Source organism: Gallinula chloropus (genome assembly GCF_964237585.1).
Source record: "Gallinula chloropus genome assembly, chromosome: 2".
NCBI classification, from domain to species: domain Eukaryota; kingdom Metazoa; phylum Chordata; class Aves; order Gruiformes; family Rallidae; genus Gallinula; species Gallinula chloropus.
Window position 1 is genome coordinate 115177992 of NC_140086.1, and position 22017 is coordinate 115200008.

At 44.7% G+C, this 22017-nt stretch overlaps 1 protein-coding gene across 1 annotated transcript in view; it reads right to left on the reverse strand.

The window, feature by feature from the left end:
- Positions 1–438: 438 nt before the first annotated feature.
- Positions 439–22017, reverse strand: part of TMC2 (transmembrane channel like 2) — a gene marked incomplete at both ends in the record, with an annotated part of 32988 nt that continues 11409 nt past the window's right edge. The window contains 12 exons of the mRNA XM_084260653.1: positions 439–692; positions 1742–1862; positions 3328–3406; positions 8378–8503; positions 10145–10384; positions 11310–11377; positions 14431–14559; positions 15907–16059; positions 16881–17060; positions 18609–18797; positions 19205–19352; positions 20827–20969. Coding sequence (XP_084116779.1) covers positions 439–692; positions 1742–1862; positions 3328–3406; positions 8378–8503; positions 10145–10384; positions 11310–11377; positions 14431–14559; positions 15907–16059; positions 16881–17060; positions 18609–18797; positions 19205–19352; positions 20827–20969 — 1830 coding nt within the window. The remainder of the gene's footprint in view (positions 693–1741; positions 1863–3327; positions 3407–8377; positions 8504–10144; positions 10385–11309; positions 11378–14430; positions 14560–15906; positions 16060–16880; positions 17061–18608; positions 18798–19204; positions 19353–20826; positions 20970–22017) is intronic.

Consider the following 22017-nt stretch of genomic DNA (forward strand, 5'->3'; position numbering starts at 1 on the left):
TTTAAAGAATACATAATCCCTTAGGTTGGGGGGCAGCAAAGTATCTCAAACAAATTAAAAAAAAACTTTTGTTGAAATTACAGGTGCACTCACACTACTTTTATTAACTGAAGAAGTCTTTGGAGGGACTGACAAGCACCTATGCCTCTGAGCATACCCACCGTGCCACCATTAGCAACTGCAGGGCCGTGGTTTTGCAGTGGCACTGCTGACTTGTCATCCTCATCTCTCTTGTGACCAAAGTCATTGCAGCCATTGGGGCTTGCACTTCAAAGTGCTAACAAAGTAGCTTTGCTTAGAAGCTTAGAAGGTCAATGCTGGATAGATACAGCTAGCCAGGAGTAGATGGCCAACACAGACGAATAACTTCCTACTGAAACTATGGTAGTTCATGCAGCACCTCTAGTTTAATGTCAAACAGGAGAAACATTGCTGAACTTAATGAGCAGCGTGTGGGTAGCGTGGCTGTGCTCTCCCTCTTCCTGGGACTGGTCCTGCTGGGTGCCCCCTTGGCCTGGGCTGGCCAGGGTAGGGTGGCCAGACACCTAGTGCTGGTGGCTGTGTCATGAATACGTGCGGTGGTGGGGTGAATGCCACTCCTCTCCCAGCTGTCATGGGGCTGCCATCCATGGCTGCTGCTTTGCCTTGTTTCCCAACAGGACTGGTTTTATCAGGAGACTCCGTTTTCTTGTCTAGAGCAAAGATTACAAATTTTATTTTCACTACCACCTTTCCTCTCCCCAGGGGCTGCATTTCTTCTACATACCATAACCCAGGTGTCTGGGGACTTGTGTTTGAGTGAAGAAACCCTAAATAACACTGTTAGCCACTGGCCAACAGCCAGTATGTATCTCTGCTGCCCAGGTCCTCTTTTCAGTTTCTTACTGATGCAAGATAGACCTGCCAGTCATGCTAGTACACATCTTGCCTTGTGGTAGTCATGGATAGTTGTTGGGTTGTCTTTATTTTCAGGGCACCCACAATGCTGCAGGGACTATTTAAGTGAGTGCTGTGGGTCTGCTCTGGGGGGAATCTGTTCTGTGTTGGTCTGAACTTTGCAGCATGTCTCAGCCCTTCCATGAAACACCCCATCTAAATGAGAGAGGGTTATGGAGGGTTATCAGCTTTTGCCTGTGTTGTGCTGTTTCTCACAAATGAGAGCAGGAGGCCCTGGTAGTCAGGAAAAGGGCTGGATCAAACCAAGCCTGGAGGAACTGTTTTCCTCAAGACTGTCCAGACCCTGATGCCAGTGCCTCTTTCTGCCCACCAACAGACCCCCATCAGCAGGGCTTACTCTATGCATTTATTTGCCAAAATGTGACCCTGTAAGAAAGCTTTTGTCTCATTCATAATGAATTTTCCATTGAAAACCTCAGTTTGTAAAGAGTCTGCACTCAACTTATCAAACCAAAACCAATGCTAGAGTTTCAGTGTTGTTCCTGGAATAAATTCCCAGTTTCATGACTGGCATGGTTAATAGCTGGGATAGGAATTATAATTTTGGATTACAGTTCCCACAATGTGCGAAACCTGTGTGAGACATTATCTAGTCTAAAAAACGTTCCTTTCCTGGACATCTGTTGGCAGGTTGACTTTTGTAAGCAGACAAAATCTGTGCCAGTTATTCTCATGCAATTCCTTGCAAATGTGCATCACTCCCATTTCTCAATCCCTCCAGACACTGTTTGGCTGCAAAAGGAACTTTTTCAGGTGGGTTGAGAGGGGGGTGTTTATTTTTTACCTTCTGCTTGTTTGGGGTTACTTTCATTCTTTGTACTTGGCGTAAGTAAATCCTCCAGGTCTTCCAGCATGGGGTTAGCACTGGCTTTGTTGTTTCTTTTGTTTTTCTCCTCTTCACGTTGCTGCATCAATAAAAAAAATTGACTTTGTTTAACTGCTTACATTACAGTTTCATACTAGTGTCCTGGTTGACCTGGCTAAGTGTTTGTTTGTATGAATGTAATATCTTTGTAAAGTTAAAGTGAAAAATCTGACAAATCAACAAATGGTGACAGGACTGGTGCTTCAGCCAGGGGTTCAGCTACTTAGACCACAGGAGTCTCCTTGAGAAACCTGGTCTCCCAGGGGCTGATGGCGTCCATCTGCCAGAGAAGCAGAAGAGCATCTTTGGCCATAGGCTCGCTGAGCTGGTGAGGCAGGGTTTAAACTAAAGTTTCTGGGGGAGGGGAACTTCAGTCCATCCCTTTGGGTGGTGCCAGGCCCTGCTTTGTGACTCCTCCTTGGGAGTTTGGGTTCCCTTAAACCCTGATCAAAACCAGTTTGCAATGTGAACACAGAGTATGTGTTCCAAAGTCTGACAGTGCTGTAGCATGTGTTAAACTCTTGAAGAGTTGAGAAGACCCTACACGCCAAAGCCTGTATTTTAAACCACATGCGTGAGTGATTGGTTCTGAATTTGAGCATTTAGATACAACTTAAGGAGTCTCATTTCTCAGTGCTCACATTCTTGCTTTTAATGTTGCACTGATTTGCTGTGTGCAATGCATTGCTTTATACGGTGCTGCTTCCTTGGCTTGGATCTTGCCCTGTACCAGTAAAATGGTAGATACCGGTCCTTAGGTGGCATTGTATCCTATCCTTATGGAAGGCTTGATACTTTGGACACATCCATGCAGTACAAAGTAGCACAGATTTAAAGACCTAACAGGAAAGCTCTGGAAGAAATGAGTGCTGCCAGGCCAGTCTGTTTCTTGTCAAGACTCATTATCTGAGCATAGCTGTGCTTTTGCAGCTTGTTCTACTGCCAGACCTAATTGACATTAGTTCAAGGGTCCTTGTGTTATGGTCATCTGTATGTTGCAACCTTTCCCAGTTCTGGATATCACAAAGTCATTGCATCTCTCTATCTTGCATTCCCATCTACATGGCAGAGATAGACACACACCAGCCTCCTTTGTAAAATGCTTTGAGAATTGCTAGGGAAAAAAATGTGTTACTGTGGTGTTATTTATGGTGCTCTGCTCTTCAGCTTGTACCAAATCTGACTCTGGTTTTGGTAGGTTTATCATTGTCCCTGGGAAATCTCAGGCTCCAAAAAAATTACTTGAACTTTGAGGCAACTTATTTTTGTAGGTGGAAAGCTCAATTTATGGGAAAACTGTGTGAAGTAGTAGCCTTTTATGGGATGTGACCACTCTTTGCTGTTAGATATTAAATGCCATCGGAGAGCACCAAACAAGCATAAAACGTGGCTTCTCCTCTGTCACTAATGTCCTCAGAGCTGAAGAGCAGTTTAAAAGCACATGTTGCAGATCAAGCTTGCAGTGCATGGCATTTCAGAGATGGCTTTGCTAGACAAACACTTACCATTTGCATTTTCTTCTTTAGCTCTGCGTTAGCGCGCTGGTACGCTTCACCCACAGCATTTAGGTAATAGATGGCGAGGCTACAAAAACAAATGTGTTGCTGTAGTGATAGGATCCAGGGAGAGAAAGTTTCTTGGGGAGGGAATGTTTAATTTTTTCCTACTTCTTAACATCTAGTTTTCCCACCAGCTGCCTCCAAAATGCCTTTAGCGGCTCAAGGCTTAGGAAAAACTCAGACTGCCTTGTGGCATGGTCAGTTAAGGTAGGCTGAGCCAGTACAGTAGCTCAGTTCTGCTCAAACAGAAGAAATAGAGACCATCCTGCTCCCCTGACTCCACCTTGGCTGGCCATGGGCTCCCTCTGCTTCCTTTGCACCACCCTTGTTCCATAGGTCTTTCCTTGATAGTGAGCCCATTCAACTCTATGTGAATGGAAAACAACTTAGATGACAAAACACATGGCTTTCTTCTGTGGGTCAAAGGAAAACCAAAACAGGAGCCAAGTCACACGGGGACTTAGAACAAAAGAAACCACAACAAAACTACCAAGAAACAAAGAAAATCTCATGCAGCATCAATCCTCAAGGAATAGTTCACCTTCCCCCTTGGCCAGGACTGGCTGCCTCCTGCATCCCGGCAAAGGGCCATCGCAAGCAAAGCGGAGATGGGGACTGAGGGTGAGCTGGAGCCACGTTAGAGCTGAGCCACTGGCTTTTGTTTCAACCCTTTCTTCTGCAAACAAGGCATGCCAAAGCTAGGGAAAAACGAGTCAAAGCGCAGAGACCTGAAAGGTGATTGGTATTGGAAAGAGCGTGCTGGCAGACAGCCTTTGGCACATGGAGAGGTGTGTGCTTTAAAACATGCCCAAGCATCTAGAGCTCTCTTGCCACTGTTGCCACCTGCCAGCCAGTAATATTTTGGTTGTCAAAAATGTTGTCTCCTGCTTTTATGGAGTGCTTTTGTTCTTCTAAGTGATAAACGTCATCTGGTCAGTGGCTCTGAACCATTCCCAGGAAAAGTACCAACTGTTCAGTTCACCCCTACTGGATTTTTTTTTTCAAAAGTATAAAATTCTTTTGTATGAAACCCAACAATAACAAAACCACACTCCCCTTCCCTACCCTCCCACCCCCCGAATTTAAAAAACAAACAAACCAACCCGTTTCCTGACAGTTCATAAGGTGCATGTGTGGTTCCAGCCCAGGTTCAGCATCCTGAAACCAGGCTTGAGGATTCTGTCAGCACAGCTCCTGGCTCTAAGCCCAGTGAGGCACCGTGTACTGGGGTACTGGTTTGCAGGTGGGAGATCAGGAGGGGATACTTAGGATGACCTTTCTTGAGGCTTTTTGCAGTTGTTTGTCAGGATGAAAAACCTTTGCTTTGTTTTGTCCATTATTAACCCAAAACTTAGTTTTGCTGATCTGGGCTCTCTACTTCTGCCCCCCTCCCCCTCCACCCCCGCCTCCAAAATCTCTTGAAAATGGTTATTTTTGGGTTTTGCTAAAGATGTGATAGTTTTATTCTTTTATGTTATTGATCTCATTCCCTGGAAAATACTACTCTCTAATCATGGCTTTGGGGTTGCTCTGCTGTTTTTGTCATGCCCATCCAGGAACATAAGTGCTTGAAGCACCCCTGTTTTCATAAAGATAACTGGGTCAGCCTGTTCAGAGCCATCTGGGATGTCATGCACTCTTTTGGAGCTGCCCTCTCAAGTTCATTGAGTAACTGAACAAATCTGTTTCCATTCTTTTTCTGGTCCTTTCTCACCCTTTAGATTAGTGGCCAGCGTCATCTCCAACTACCACAGCTTCCTTCCCTGGTGACTCCTGTGTTTAATGGAGCATTGATAGGAAGGCCCCTCTCCCAAACACTGAGATATAAGCCTGCTCTGTCTGTAGGCTAAGGCTGAATTTACTCTGTCCTTGGTTTATTGCTCAAGGGAGGTTGAGTTTGTCCAGGGTCGAACTGCTCTTAAGGGGTCTTGGGAGGGTGAGGAAAAAGGGACAGTGCCACAGAAAGGGGATTTGGGAGGATGCCTTCACTGCTGTCCAAATCTGCAGGTAGTCAGGCAGATTTGCACTGGGCAATTGAGGCAAAGCCTCAATAATGCTGAAGCTGCCTGGGTGGTCATCTGAAGTGCATGCCAGTGTCCTGGGCAGGTGCTACAAGCATGTTGGATTTGCTATTGAATTTCTCCTTGCCATTGCTAGTGCTGGTTCCCAGACAATGCAGATCCATGCCAGGTCCTGGCCTGACTGTGAGCTTGGAAATCAAGTAAGCATTAGCAAATGGAGTTTATTAACTTCTAATGGGGTGCTTTCAATCTGCATGCCTCTCAAATGAGCCTGAGGATGCATCTTCATGCTTGAGCTGCTTAGCATGGATGCTGCATGGCTCTGGCACCCCTCTTCTCTGATTTACTGGTTCCTCAGAGCTGGGTAAGAGAATGTGGGTCAGTCCTTCTCTAGGCTGCACAGTAATTTTCAATCTTTTTCTCCTCCTTGTTGCAGTAGGCTGCTTCTAAGTTATGCCAGGAAGTTCTGTAAACTGTGGCTTGAAATTGTGCTCCTGACCCAAGTGGGATTAGGTTATGTGCCTGAGTGCACAATATCTCTGCTGCTTCTTACATTTTGTTTCCTTTTCCCCTTGTTTTCAGGCAGCTAGAAACAGGAAAATAAATTTAATGCCCATGTCACCCGCTGGACCCCATCATTGTTTGGGACCAGAAGCCAAGAACATAAATAAATAGAAGAGGCATTTTGGATTGCACCTGGAAAAAGAGAAAGGGTTATAATGGCTGAAGAAAATGACTGAATTCAGCTCACAGAAGTGGAAAACATTCTTTGAGTGTCTGTCATAAAAATCAACAGACTGTCCTTTTACAACCCACCTGTCTCTCTTTGTGGAGGCTCTTTTTTATTTGGGCTATGTTGTCAGTTTTCTTGCCTGCTACATGAGAGCTACTGCCCCTCTGCTCATCAAGACCAAATTAAACTTTTGCATTTCCTTATTTTTAATCTCTTGGATGGGGATCAGCATGAGGACGAGCTTCAGCCTGACCCCTGTCACAGCAGAAGTAGCAACAGAAGCTGGAGGCTTTTAGGGGAAAGGCAGAATACTGAGGGCTTGCTGAATATAATTCCGCTTGCTGAATATAATTCCACTGGCTGAAAAGCTTCTGAGATGAGAAAAGGACCTTAGGAAACGGCCTTGCATGGTACCCGTGATTTTGTCTGGGTTTATCACAGGAAAAGTTTGTATGTGTAGGGGGGAGCAGCGCTTGTGCAAGAAACCTGATGCTTGTAGGGCAAGGAAGAGCTACTGTGAAGGGGCTGTTGGTCTGACTTGTCCAGGCATCATGGGGACATCCGCTGTTTTAGGGCTGTGACTCTCTTGGTAGCTTTGTGACTGGAAATCACAAATATCTGATATTCTCAAAGGCTGTGCAGGTAATGTATTTGGGTAGGAAATGGTGGTGTAGGTAATATGGATATAGGGTATTTCTCAGCTTGTAGAGAGAATTGGGACAGACACAAAACTCTGTCGAGGAGAGGCAGATTGATGGGGTGGCTGTGGTGTGGGAACAGTCCAGACTGGGAAGGGGTGGTAAAAGATGTCTTTTCAACAGATCAAATGTATGTGTGCTGTTCCTTGTCCTGGCTGTCAGAGGAAAGGGCAGGATACTGTCACTGAACAAAACTTTATTTTCAAAGGTCAACTGCTCTCTCCCCATCTTTTTTTTTTTTTCTCTTTTCTTTTTTCTGGGTTGCATCAAAGCCTCTGAAACCCGAACTGCAGCCCTTCTGTAAAGGTCATCTATTTTGGGTGGATTAGTTCTGCAGTCTTCATCTCCTAGTCTCCTCATCTGCTAGTGCTACTGCGAAGCCTGCAGGAGCAGAGCTCAGTAACTCAATAATATTCTTGGCAGTTCTGGGGATGTAGCGTGAGACTTTTGTCTCCTCTGTGTGTCTGATCTGATTCTTGTAAGAGTAGTATCTGTCTGTATGAGTTATGGTATCAGATCATCTTTATCTAGGTTAAAATGAGTAAGTAGCTTGAGGCAGGTAGAGGGATGACAGGTCATTTTCAGCTTAACTGGGATTTTTCTCAGGCTGTTTCTATAAGGAACTCCATAACATGGGAACTTGCATTTGATTTAATTTAATGGCATTACCTTCAGTGTAACCTGTTCAGAATGAAGGATCACAGTCCCCAAGAGCAGCTGTACCTTATCAGCCTTGAGGCCTATCTCCAATGTGTTTGGATGCCCAAGGAAGAGTCAGAGCAGGCAAGAGTGTGTAATATGGTCCCCAAACCACTCCTGGCCTCCCACTGTGTAGTCTGGAGAGTTCAAAGCTGCCAAAAAAAATGTGGCCTCAGCTCTTTGACTCATTTTGATAGCTATGGAAACCTTGAGGACAATGCAAAAATATCTCTCTCTTTAAAAAGGGAAAAAAGAGAACTGCCATTGGTCCTAGTGCTGCTGAAGGTGCTAGGGATTAAGTGAGGTTTCAAAGCTGAAACCATCAGGCAGCACTGAAAAAAAAATTCCATCTGTATTATTTGGAAAAGAGATTTAAAAAAAAAACCCCAAACAAACAAAAATAACCCAACCAAAAAAACCCCAACCTGCACCTCTTTGAATGTTTGGAATGTGTAATTTTTGAATGGCCTGGCTTGGCAGTGCTGTAAATACCACCAGCTGTGACACAAATTGCTTCTCCACAAGGCACCAGGATGATTCTGCCCCTTTATTTCCCGCTGGCTACTGAAAATGTTGTGTATGGAAGCTGTGACAGCTTTGATATCCATGAGGCTTCAGTCAGCAATGTGTTTCGTATTCAAGGTTGTGTTTAATTGGGTCAGGAAATTAAATTTTGGGAAACTGGGTTGGACAAGGGTGTGTGGGGTTGTAATGAGTCTGTCTCTGCCCTCATCAGGGCTGTTATCTCACCAGAAGCTACGTGCAGGTCTCTCTAACATCCCAGCATTTACTTTTTTCAACTTTCTCCCCCCAGCCAGGCATGTGATGCTTTGAGAAAAACTTACACCATGAGCAGAATTGCAGGTATGATCAGTCCTGGATTTGCCACATAGCTGAAGATCTTGGCAACAAAAAGTGGGAAATCGAGCTCGATGGTCTCTTGAATGACTTCATACATCCTTTTCTTTCCACTGGAAAGAAAAACGGGCAGTTAAGGACTGTAGGTATTTCCTTGAGGGGCAAAATAACCCTAATTTAACAATGCTAAGCAGTGTGTTTCCTCTCCCTTTCAGTAAGCATCAGCTTCTTGTTGGCCACCAAGGATTGTAACCAGAAGTTCTACTGGAATAACTTCATTTTATTTTATCCATTGGTCCATCCATTCCTCACCTACCCCCACTGATAAGAATAATCTATGCTAGGCCCACTTGCACCTGGAGATACCACCTTTATTTCCACATGTAGCTCTCTTAGGAGTTCTGTTTAACCCTCTGAAATGTATAAAAACCTACAGACTGCAGTAGCCATCTATTTCTGAGCAGTATCCTGTTAAATGTGGCCTTTTCACGGTAGAGATGACTTTCCATATGCAAATTCCAGCTTTCTGAAATAATGAACCAACTTGAAGAGCTGCTAAGTAATGACAAAAATAGCAAGCTGTGATTATTGCTTAATAGGAAACTCAGTAAGAGAGTCATTTCAAAACGGATTGATAAAACGGATGAGAGCATTTTGCATGAAAGCAGAAAAATCTGTAAAAGGCTGTATTATGTAATTGATCTTCTCTCCCTAGCATCTCTGGGTCCTTGAATTCAACCCTATGAACGCTATTCCACATCTGTTGGCCTGTTGCCTCCCAGTATCTTGTAGGATTCTACTCAGGAAGGTGTTGAATTCTGTCCTGAGGATGAGAGTCAATAAAGACAAACTTGGCTAAATGGTATCCCAACTTCATCAGCTGCCTTGGGCCTAGGAGAGCTGAGCTCTCAGTTGAATTGAGAGGGTGTGCCAAGGGTCTGAATCAGGCTGAGTAGCTTTTAAAGGGTTGATTGGGAATTGAAATAGCTCTTTCACGTTGCAGATTAGTCATCTCTAAATGATAGTGTCTATGCAACAAGTTTCTTGTCAGATCTCCTGACATTGCTCGTTGACACCTGTCCTTGTTATAGAACTGAGGGAATTTTTGGTCTCTTGCCTTCTCCCCCGGGTGTTTCAGCTTTCTATTGTCATTCTCCATTAGCAAGTGGATAACCTAAAACAGTGCATCTACAGGAACAATTTGTTCCAAGCTGGCTCCTTGCTGAGTCAGACTCAGTGGGCCCAGGAAATGGCATTACTCAATCAAATTAGACTTTATTGGCATGTTAATATGGTCCACTGAATGCTCTGAGCAGAGCTGATTCTGTCCTAATAAAAAAAGCATTTAAAAAAAAAAGCTGCAACTCTCCAGGCTCAGACTTACCAATTTGCTGTTCTCCAGCAAAATTCAACACATAAAGTATGTCCTGTGCTATTGGTCTTAGAAGAAGCTCTTGGACACTTATTTTGCTCCCAAAACATTTGAGAGCCCTAAGGCTGGTTCCATTGCAGTTTTTTGATTTTGTGGGTTTGTTGTTTTTTTTTAACTGAGGTTTGTCCCACCCTTGCTGTCCCCTGGTGCTTTCACTGCTATGTGTTGCCCATAGCTGCACACAGCTTGTTGCTTCGCTTTGCTAAGGATTTAATCAGATGGACAGTGAGGGTATTTCACCATCTCTGCTGGAATCTGAAAACTTCATGAAAATAATCCCATGTAACAGAGCAGAAAATGTCTTTGGGTGTTTTGCTAGTACCTGAATGGTCCACAGTCAAAAGAGGGAGGCAGGGACATGATGGTGTAAGCCACAGGCAGGAGGCTGAGGAACAGGATCAATAGCAAAAGTCCCATGTAAAAATTATTAGACTTGGATGCTTTGAAGACTCGTTCGTGAGGGACATTGCTGCTCATGACAGCCCAGCACTGAAAATACATGGAGGTTAATAAGCGCAGCACGTTTATACCCACGAGCCCTGGAGCGTAAAAGGATCCCATCCTGAAAAGGAAAGGAGAAGGACAGGTGCTATTTTTTTTTTTTTTTGACTGACTGAAATCTTTTATATTTTAAGAAGGAAAAAAAAAAAAGTCTTTATGAAGCTGCAAGTTTACCCACAAGTAAAATCTGAGCAGGCTTACTTGCACTACCCCTGTGCTCCCAGCGTCCGTGTTAGGGTGCAGTAACCATACACCGAGGGCCAGTGAGGTCTCAGACCCCTCAGTGATTGTAAAGAAAGATGATTTTTGAAATATTTTTTTTTTTCTCTTTCAGCTAGTGGTTAAAATTGGTTGGGATAGCTTGGAATACATCCATTGAGTGCAACCAGCAGGCACAGATCTCCCTGAGTTCGCAGAGATGCTGTAGAAAGGGAGTGGGCAAAAATCATCAATTTGTGGCAAAAGAAACCTTGCTTCCAGAGGAGGTGAGGGCTCTTTGTGCTATTGGCTGTTGTTTCTCACGCTGTCACAGCAGGGCAGGACAACTTTGGTTTGTTCTCCCTTGGGGCAGTTTTGGGACATGCCTCTCCTGCCTGACCTGCTCCCCATCCTTGCATTGACATATAAGCTTGAAGTGCCCCCAAAACCCTTTCTGATCTTGTCCCCCAGTGTGTGAACCATCTTAATACATGGAGAAAAAAAAAAAAGATGACCTTATAAAAAGTTAGTGGGGCAGGTTGGTTTGCAAGACTGTTCTCTGCTGCAATTATGCCACTGCTATTCCTCTTGGATGAGTAAGCTGGTATTTTTAAAAATTCCATGTTTGTAGTCAAGCACAGAAAGCCAAACAAATGGTGAAAAACAAAAGCCAAGGGTTATTCTAGCTGGTTTGGAAGATTTCAAGCTCTGCTGATGTGTTTTCTAAATAATAAAAAAAAAACCAAAAACAAGAACAAAACAAGACAACAAAAAAGGAAACATCTTACCAAATCATTCCCTGGTTGAAGACCAAACCCAAAACATTGCCACTAATGTCAAACTCGGCATAGGATGGCTGCATGGGGAAAGAAAGGAGAGTTCATTGTTGCTAGAGGTACCCGCTGGGTAGAAGGATGCTCATTTTAAAGGTGCCATGAAGGGATTTCTGGGAGGGCTCCCGCTGTGTGTGTACTGCTTGAGTGACCAGCAGCAGCACGGTGAAAGCAAAATTGGAAGTGTTGTGCTGTGGGCTGCTTCTCTCTTGGCTTGCTGAAAATTGGAAAGATATATGGAGGTGCTTAGAGTGGCTCTGTGTTTATTTCTTCTCCTGGCTAACATAAAGCCAGCTGCAAGCAAAGGAGCTGTGGCACGGGACTAGATTTTATGCTCCAGCTGGTGCATTTGGCTACAAACTCACAGTTTTACTCTGGTAAAATACCAAATGTTTAAATGGTGATAACAATGAGCTGGAGGGGAAATGCTATGCCAAATATACCTGTGTCCTCAGGTCTTGTGGCAGCTGGCAGCTGTAGAACAGAGACAGAGGGCAAAGCAAGAGAAACAGGAGGGAATGTATGACCTGATGGCTATCTGGTGGCATTTTGCTCTATAGTAGCCAGCAGTTCAAATACTGCTTTATAGAGAACAACCAGTCTGATGTGGGTGCTAAGTCCCGAACAGGCTGCTCAAATCTATTGACAGCATTTGTTATTTTATAAATTATTAATCCAATAGATTTGCCTATGGTGAACCTGCTGTTTCTCCTACATATCTGCTCTTGTGCACGCACAATTCAGGTGACTTGTGCAGTTTGAACTATGTGTGAAGTTTTAACTTTGTGTTTTCTTGGGGGGGAGGAAAAAAAATACTGCAATGCAGACAACATGGTTCTGAGAAATGATGGGTGATGCCCTTACATGTTTGAAACGTCCTGTGTGTGATGTCTGTTTTACATAGAGTTTGTGTGTACTTAATAATGTCAGCAGTTCATAATGTTAACATTGGCTTCTTTTTCACACAACGGTAAAGGTAACTTCTAGTGCCTGATGTCCTCTGCCTTGAGCACGTCCGTGCAAGAAAGCTAGGTTAAAGAGCAGAGTTATTCACTAAATGCATTAGAAAAACACATATACAACAGTGCTGGTGCCCAGGGCTAGGTTGGGTTTAGATGGCTGTTACCAAACCATCTTTTGTCCCTTTTTACTCCTTCATTCCTGGACCGGAGGCAAAATAAACCCCAAACAACCCCTACCTGAGCACCAGTGGAGTGATATAGAGAATATGTGAATCTCCCAAAGATGTAGGAGAAGAGGTGGGAATCACAGAGTTACAGAATCACAGGGTTGGAAAAGAATATTAAGATCATCGAGTCCAACTGTTCCCATCCTATGCTAAACCATATTCCTGAAGTACCTCAACTACCTTCTTTTTTGAACGCATCCAGGGATGGTGACTCAACCACCTCCCTGGGCAGCCTGTTCCAGGCCCTGACAACTCTTTCAGTGACAATTTTTTTCCTAACATCTAATCTGAACCTGCCCTGGCACAGCTTTGTGCCATTTCCCCTTGTCCTATCACCTGTCACCTGGCTGAAGAGACCATGTTCCACCCCTCTACAACCTCCTGTCAGGTAACTGTAGGTGGTGATAAGGTCTTCCCTCAGCCTCCTCTTCTCCAGGCTAAACATTCCCAGCTCCCTCAGCTGCTCCTCATATGATTTACCCTCCAGCCCCTTCACCAGCCTGGTTGCCCTTCTCTGCACTCGCTCAAGGACCTCAATGTCCTTCTTAAGGGGGAGCCCAGAACTGAACACAGCACTCAACGTGTGGCCTCACCAATGCTCAGTCCAGGGGACAATCACTTCCCTAGACCTACTGGCCACATTGTTTTTGGTACAAGCCAGGATGCCATTGACCTTCCTGGCCAACTGAGCACACTGCTGACTCACAGTGCTTCCTTGCCCATTACTACTTGCCATGAAACAAAAGTTTTGCCAGGTCACAGCGTGCAAAAAGCACAAACTCTCTAGTGCTATGGCATCTTATGACCTGCATTGTAACACTTTCCCAGTGATGATAAACAAGGGCCTTGCGTTGCTCCTTCTGAGCTCCTCAGGGGCTGGGTTGGACTGCTTGTTTGCAAAACCCGACCTGCTAGAGTGTGTTAGACTGCTCAGCCCCTGGCAGAATCTATACAGGGTTTGTTTCCTAGTGCAGAATCACCTTGTTGCCTGCCTGGGTTGATACTGAGTGCTGCGGGAAAGGAGAGAGGGAGGTGCAGAATGAGCCCTAAAGCAACTTCTAAAAATTTCACTAAGAGGTGGAAGATGGGTGTCCAGGAAATGTATGTGGTGTTGGGTTGGTTTTTGTGGATTTTTTTTTTTAGTTGGTTGGTTTGTTGGGATTTTTTCTTTTAATACATGCCTGCAGGACAGAAGATGCTTTTAGCTATTTGTACAATGGAGACCTTGTAAATTAAGAATTCCCCGTGATCTTTCTCCTCTGATCACAGCAGTTGCATGCTGTTTGGCTGTTGGGGGTTCCTTCAAGCTCTGAAATCTTATGTGAAACAATGGACTTTTTTCTTCATTATTTTGTTCTGTATTTGGGCAGCAGCTCCAGTGCTGGCTGCTTTGGTAGTGTAGCCTTTATGAATACTAAAGAGTGTAGAGCTGTTCTGTTACACATGCAGGAGAGAGGAAGGAACTGTTCCTTGCTCCACTGCAGCAGAAGTAACATCAGCGTCCAGCATCGATCAGAAGATGATGCTGTGAGTAAAGTGTGCTACTGCCTGAGGGGTGGGCAATGAGCAGGAAGGTCTGGGGCTTTAAGAAAAGGTATAAAAGGACACAAATATTTGGGGACATTATGACTCACTGATCAGATTAAATTTGGGAGTTTTAACATTCAACTTCATGTTTTAAAGTCCTGAGGTGGGAGAGAACTGCATTTTTGTAGGGTTCTTTCCAGGATGAAACTGACTGATCCAGAGAGGTGATGCAGGGACCACCTACACCAATTAAATTATCAGACAAGACCAGAGGACCACCGGAATAATTCCAAACCAATCTGTTTCTAGCATCTGGCCTTAAATGACTTCTATTTTCTCAGCTATAGGACACTGACTTACAAATCCAGCCTCTAGGTCCCAGCACCAACAGTAATTCACAAATCTGACGAAGCAAGCTCGGATGAAATCTCCCACTAGGATGGTTATGTAGGTCACCAGGATATCGGATACAGTGAGCCGTACAAACTCCTGCAATTTAAAACAAGAAAAAACCATTTAGTTCCTATAATTTCAGTAGCACGTTAGAGATGGTATTTTTTTATTAGGCCATTTGTCTTTACGTGACAGTAACCCTCAGAAAGGCATGTCATAAGCAAACTCCCTCCTTGTGTTCAGATAGGTGGTGGTGCCTAAGCTTCAACTCTCTGCTTGGGAACCAGGAGCTCTGTTAGAGCCGTTGGCACTGATAGCTGCTGCTAGTGTTACTGACTGTGCTGTATATTGTGGCAGCACACAAAATGTAAGTAGAATGTTAATGCTGCAGCAGTGCTGGTATAAAACATACATGCACTGAGGGTAATTTTGTTTATGCATAGCTCTGCTGTGGCTTGGCTCTGTAATCTTCCCGTGGACTCCCAAGGAAGTTACTCAGTTGTAAACAAGGGCTGTGGGGAATTGTAGAGAGGGGAGATGTGCAACACAAGAGAGGTAAAATTGTAGGTAGAAGTAAGACCTGTGGGATGGATGGGGATAGCTGGTGTCCCAAGAATTCAAAAGGAAAAACACAAAAAAAGGGTTTAAAAGTCTGAGGGGAAAAACCTCAAGGATTTGGAGGATGACAGCTCAGTTGCACTGAGGATCAGCCCCTTCTGGGGAGTGACAGTAACTGGTCTGTCTCCACTTGACTGAATACTGCTGGGCTGGTGAAGACCCGTTGGGTCTACACAGTAATGCTTGGTTAAGACCTAGCAATCTATATCAGCCAATAAACAGTTGATTTTATTTTTTAAGTTGTGCATAGTCTGGCTGAAGAACTTCTTGGTGAATGAAGAGAGTTGCCTAAAGTGTGAAGGTTACACAATGGGCTCAAGGGGCAAAACCCTGGACTTTAAGGGCACCCTGTGAGCCTTTCAGGAAGGTTATTTTTGCCTAATTCTGCTTTTGTCCCATGCCTTCATGATGTGTTAGTGGTTGTGATGCATCAGGAGTTCCCTTGGGACATGTCCTCTGGTCAGGTTTTACCCACGTGCTCTGAAGTAGTAGAGAAGACAGGTTCCTTCAATGGCACATTCATGATCTGAAGCAAAAGATGATGCAGGCATGGCTGTAGACTATCTGACTATCTGGCCTTTTGTGACCTTCACGAAAGGGCCACAGAATTGTGTATACCCTGGGTGCGTCCTGCTGGGGATTTCACTGTCACAGCTTGAGAACTGTGGCCAAAGATTTCTGCTGCCTTGGTGCTGCTGTTGTGAGAGTCAGGAAATAAGATGCCCCTGGCAAGGAAAACTTCAAGCTTGGAAATCCTAAAAACATCAATTACAACAGCAAACCTCGCCCCAAACTAATCTGGAGGCTACATAACAAATTTCTTACGATGCCGACGGTCGTCTCCCAGCAGGGTCCCCTGGGCACGTCTGCAGGATCGAGGGGTGGTGGGGTGACGGCGCTGTCATTCCCTGCAGAGGAGTTGTGGTGGCTAAGCAGTGTCCAGCGTGTGATGTTCTTCACCACGTCCTCTTCTGCCAGCTGCAACAAAGAGACCTTCCAGCCAAAAATGTCAGGAAATGGCGGCCCCAGAGTATGCATTTGGAGAGACACCAGGCATTTGGTTTCCCCCTCCTCCTGACCAGTTATCACCCATTATAGAAGCATTTGCATACAAGAGTTGCAGTGCTGGTACTGGAAAGAGAAATAGCACACCCCTTTTGCCAGGAGCGATGCAGCCCCTCTAGATTGAAAGCAGCTTGGGGCACTGTGATTTCTGGGGACCTAGCAGCTGGAGCCTCCTGCAAGGCTAGTGTGTGCAGAGAAAGCCTTCACCCAGTCCTCCTTCCTCACTTCATCACTTTTCAGGGCAGACCAAACCGCCCTGATTCCTCCAATTCTTCTCAGCTTAAGACATGCATTTTACTGTGGATCAGTTAGATGTTTATCCTTTCTTGCAGTTATCTGCCTGCAACATGCTACTGGGATAACGTTAAATCTGGGAGGGCAGGGAAAAAGGATTGCAAACTACATCCTCAGGGTCTGCATTCATAGACATTGCAAACGGTGTCAGATGGCAAAAAAAAAAATAAATTGAATTATACTAATATGCCATGATTATAGCAGACAATAACCACACTCTTTCAGGGCTGTAAAGAGAAGCTGGAGAGTCTCTGGAAGCCCTCTGGGCTGTGGGTCTCCCCACAGCACTGCAGCCAGTCCTTGAGAGGATCAGGGAGGAAGGGGGGGAAAGTGCCTGCTGCAAAAGGGGTGATCATCTCCGCTGGCTGCAGGGATGGGCTGCGATTGCCCTCGCTTCTGGATGATGCTAGTAAACATGGCTTTTTTGGCTCAGCTCTTACTTTTTCATTGACATCATCCATCAAGGCCAACAAGAACGTGTAGAGGTTCCCAAGGAAGAGCGCGAAGATCCGCCCCAGCTGCCATTTCAGCCCGATGCGGGGATGGTAGTTTTCTAGCGCAGCAATGGTCTCAAACAGTGGAGGGCAAAACATGCCCAGCAAGGACATCACAATTTCAACCTGCCACGGGAGGAAAATGAGATTACTACTGCTAGTAACAACAAGGGCTATATTACTTAGAGCAGAGTGGAGCTGCCAGAAACTGTCTGGAGCTTTCTGCAGGATTTATAAAGGTGAGAGAGTGAAAGCGAGCTCAGCTCCTGGCTCTGCTTTGCGTGAAGGAAGCACAGTGTCAGTCTTCAGGGTTGGGTTGCATAGCTGCTCTTGCAGGAGCACTTTTGCTGTTATCTCAATGGGATGAGCTCTGAAGAATTTGTTCCTTGTCAGTCCAGGCTCATGAATATTTAGGTGACTCAAGTCCCTCGCAGCACTGCTTGCATCAGCTGTGAGGCTCTTATTTTAGTTTCAGGGGAAGCACAAGGCTTGGCTCGTGTGCATAAAGATAATTAGTCGATGCTTATGTTTATTTTCCACGCTCAGCACCTTTGCTTTTGCAATAGGCAGTTATGGATTTGAATGGAAACACATCAAGGGCTCAGTTTTGCGGCTCAAGAAAATACATCCTAGTCATGGTTTTGTTCCTCTATGTGGTGCAAGATGCTGTGTTGCACAGTGGTCCATGTGGTCTTTGGCAAGTCAGTGCTATTTCAGGCATGACTTGCAGGCTCTATCTTTTTTACAGCCCTACAGAGCCTGTTGGCCTGCAGAGGACTGTGTCTTGTACAGCCGTGGGCAGGCTCTGACTTGTAGGTCTCTCTCTCTCTCTCTCTCTCTCTCTCTCTCTCTCTCTCTCTCTCTCCTTTTCTTTTCCTGTATGTGTCTGCTTTCATTTCCCAGAGAGGGAAGAGGACCCAGAACTGTATATATTCAGATCTCAAGTTATGGCCAGGAAAGTCTCAGACATTAAACTCTTTTTTTTAATAGGATTTTTTCTTTGGGAAAAGTTCACTGAAATAAATCAAAGTATTTTGTGTGAAAGGGCTGTCTTGCTAATGTTTTCTGAGGGAATTTATGAACATGCATGGCTTTTAATTTAATTTGGCTTTGATATATAAATACATGAGAATGTAGTATACATTGAAATTAAGCCTTTCTATAGGTTGAAACAATTTTTTTGTGTGCATGTGGCAAGAACTTCAAGATTTTTGCTTCTCATTCCAAAACAACAGATGCAGAAAGATTTTAACTGAATTTTTTCTGCAAATTGTAAAAATCTTATTCCCATGATTCAAGATGAGCGATAAAGATCTGAATTTAACTTTGTCTGAACATGGACATAGCACAGCAGAATTTGTAAGCATTAATAAACAATTTGGGGTAGATGCTTTAAGAAATGGTCAGTGAAGTAGGTGCTGAAAGCTTGTTGAATTTTATTATGATTTATTGTCAGAGTAGTTTCCCCTCTTTGCAAGAGCTGTTAATTTGCCCTGGAAACTCTGAGACCAGTGTGTTTCCCAGCTAAAACAATTACAAAGGTATTGAAGGGGACTTTTGGGCCCTGGTAGGCAGTTCCTCTGCTTTGGATGCTGTCCTCAAGCTGTGGCAATGATTATGCTGATGTCTGAGGCAAATTATCACAGCAGAAAACTGGAAGCAAAGTTTCCTTACCTCGTTTCTTTCGTACCACCCGACGTTTTGCATTTTGGAAAATGTCTGGGAGCGTTTCACCACAAAATAAATGAGGTAGCCACTCCCACACAAGCAGCATATGATGAGGACATTGGCCAAAACCCGCAGGAACCTTCTCAGGTGGATGTTCTCATCCTTGTTGCTTTCTTGTTCGTCCACAATAGACTCCTGAAAAAAACCAGGGGTGTTCACAGAATTGGAGTGTGCATCTTGCAGCACTGAGCCTAAGGCAACATCAGATGATTTTCTACCCTGTGAAAGGTGATCCCACACTGTTCTGGCTATATTGAATTTTGTAGTTTGCCTTAAGCTCAAACGAAGCTTCACACAGGCATCCATGTTTGACTGAAAGACATCACGTGGCAAACAGCCTGCCATATCCCAGGGCAGGCAAATTGTGCTCTGAAGTAAACCAGATTTTTTTCAAAATTGTAAAAAGCTTGTTGAAGTGACCCGTGGCACAGGAGCTGGAGCGATTCAGCGTCATATCCTGTTCATATGGGGAGATGCTGTACAGGTACACATCTGCCATGGGAGCATCCCCAGAAGCAGAGAGAAATGCTAGTTAGGGTTACCTTGAAGCTGGTGGTGATGGATGCAAACTTGTTGTCTGCAGTCTCTGGGTTGCCAATGAGGTAGTCCCAGCTGGTGAACATTTTCCAGCTGAAAATGAAGTTGTCATCATCCCCGTCTGCTGTACTTTCATTGGCATTGCGTGCCATCCTGTCAAGGGCACATGTAGTGGCAAGGTCAGGGAGTATTTCAGAGCCACCACACGTTTTTCAGCTTTGTAAGAAGCAGTTCTGGTGGCTTTGGAATACTGTTGGGTAAGGAAGGAGTTCTGTGACTGTTCTTGGGGTTTGGGTATGACAGTCTATTGTGTGTCATGGGACTTAAACCAGGTTTAAGGAGGGCTGAACTGTCAAAAGGGGTTCTCAGGGCTATCCAGGTCTTGTATTAAAAAAAAAACAGGAATGTAGAAAAAACCCATCGTAGATGATTAGAACAGGTTAAAGACTGTTTCCACCAGCTAGTGCATGAAGAAAGTCTATTTATAGTGCTTCTGGGGCTTAGGGTACAGCATATGGCTATGTCTACCTTTAGGTAAATTTAGCCAGAAGCCACTGGTGCTGTCCACTACACCCTCTGCAACACAAAGTCTTAGTGAGCTTTCAGTAGCTGCACAATGCTGGAGCCAAAGAGCTTGCAGCAAACCATGCAGGAGAGAAAAAGGATTATTCTTGTTAATCAGTATAGGAGCAGATATGGCTTCTGCCATTCCTCCTCTATTATTTGATCCCTGAAATCCTTCTGTAACTCCCACTAGAGTTCCTAGCACCAGTCCCTCAAGGAAGGTGGGACAACAGAAGCTCCAATTTCATGGCAAATGTATAGCAAATCCCCGTGTCCCACTCCAGCCAGAGGCTCAAGAGGCTCTTTCTGCTGCACAGCAATAGGGCCTGTTTCAATAGCGATACAAATCCGCAGTCTTACTCATTCTTGCAAAGGAAGGGTGACTTTTACATGGTGTGGCCTCTAGAGAGAGACAGAGGTTTTATTTTTGGCTTTGTCTCAGCAGCAAAGGTGCTGAGGGATGCTGCAGGGGCCTGACTGGTGCTGAGGGATAACGCACTTGTGGCATGAAGATTGGAGCCTTGCTTTAAAATCCCACTGATCAGTTTGAGGATGCATCAAAACCAGTCTGGTAGCGTTTGGCTTTTTTTCTGTACCCTTTGCACCATCTGTGGGACTCCCATTGGCTTCCAGGAATTTTTTATTTATATTTTTTACAATTAAAGGATATGAAAACGAGCCTTTGAAATTTACTGTAAGTAAAACCCTCCTTTGTGTACAAGATCCATCTGTTTGAAGGCCCTGTAGTGATGTTGGAAGAAGGGTTACAGTGATTCAGAGAAGAGGAAGAAGAGGGCTGGAGAAGGAGGTGGAATGGTTCAAAGTAATTGTAAGTGGCTGAGGCAAGGGACTGCCCGTGTCCATCCAGCCCACCAGAGACAGGGTGGTGGACACTGAGGCTGAGTGCTTGAATGCAACAGGCACGCAGCCCCTTTCACCCAAAGCTTCCCCAGCCATCCAGCCAGGGCTGAACCGAGCTGTGAGTCATGTCCACGAAGGGTAACCCAGCTGTGAGACATATCTGGGAGGTTTTTCCAGAGAGACCAATGCCAACTGTACTTACGATCTTATAACAACCATCAGGCTGTAGCCAAATACGCTGACCCCAACCATGAAATACGCCATCGGTAGCCTGTATTTTAACCAGCCAATTGTCCTCTGGTTGTTGTAGTAACCATAAAAGAGCGCCGAGTATTTGATGTAGCCCTGGAGGAAAAGCAAAAGTAAACCTTTGTGTAAACTGGGCTGATTTTCTTCTGCAGGGAAGAGGTACTCAGTGAAAACCGAGGATTTTAACCAAGGAACATCAACTTGGAGAAATGTTTAGTGTTTCATTCTTGGCTGTTTGTTGCCCTGACAGCTTTGAGAGCTATCCTCCAACGAGCTTATCCTCCTAAGAGAGGGAAGAAGAGGGAGAGCATTATCAGAGGATAGTGGCTCAAAACTAAAATCTATTTTTTATTCATCACTGTTTCATCCCTCCCAGAAAAACCTTCTTATTGCTCTTTGTGGCTGTAGTATCAAACACTCAGATCTTGTAGAAATGCTGTAGCAAAGGGGTTTCCCGCCATGATATGAAACTTTTCCTTTCAGCTAGGAGGCAGCTGATGCTTGGTACCCTGCAGATTTAGTTCCTTTTACTCGCTGCCACCTGCAGAGCAAATATAACTAAAGACTAAAATCAAAGCACTACTTTCCTGTGCAAAGCAGAGCTCAGACACAGTATCAACCATGTTGCCTCAGGTAGCTATCTTTTTTGCTGTATGAACTGTTGGGCATTCAACGAGTGTGCAAATCTCCTCATCTGCATTAGCGATCTCTCCCCATTTTTCTGTTGTGTCTCATCTGGGTTGATGTATATCATTGCATGCTGTATTTCTCTACTTTTTGCCTGTTGTCTTTCAGCTCATGAATTAAGTGCACTTAGTCAGTCTGGCTGTGACAGCTGAGCAAGCTCCCCTCTGATCAAGCCTTTGGAAGGACCGAGATAGAGATATAACTTGAAGCTCGTATCAGAGGTTGTGTAACAGATGTTCTTTAGAGACATTGAGTAATTTATGTGAGAAGGGATCTCTGGAGGTCACCTGGTCAAACCCCCTGCTCAAAGCAAGGCCAGTTTCAAAATTAAAGGCTGTGTCCAGCTAAGTTTTGAAAATCTCCAAGGATGGAGATTCCACAACCTTTCGGGGCCTTTCTTCCAGTGTTTGACCACGTTCATTTAATTGGTTAGATGAAGCTCCTCCTAAGTGCTAGG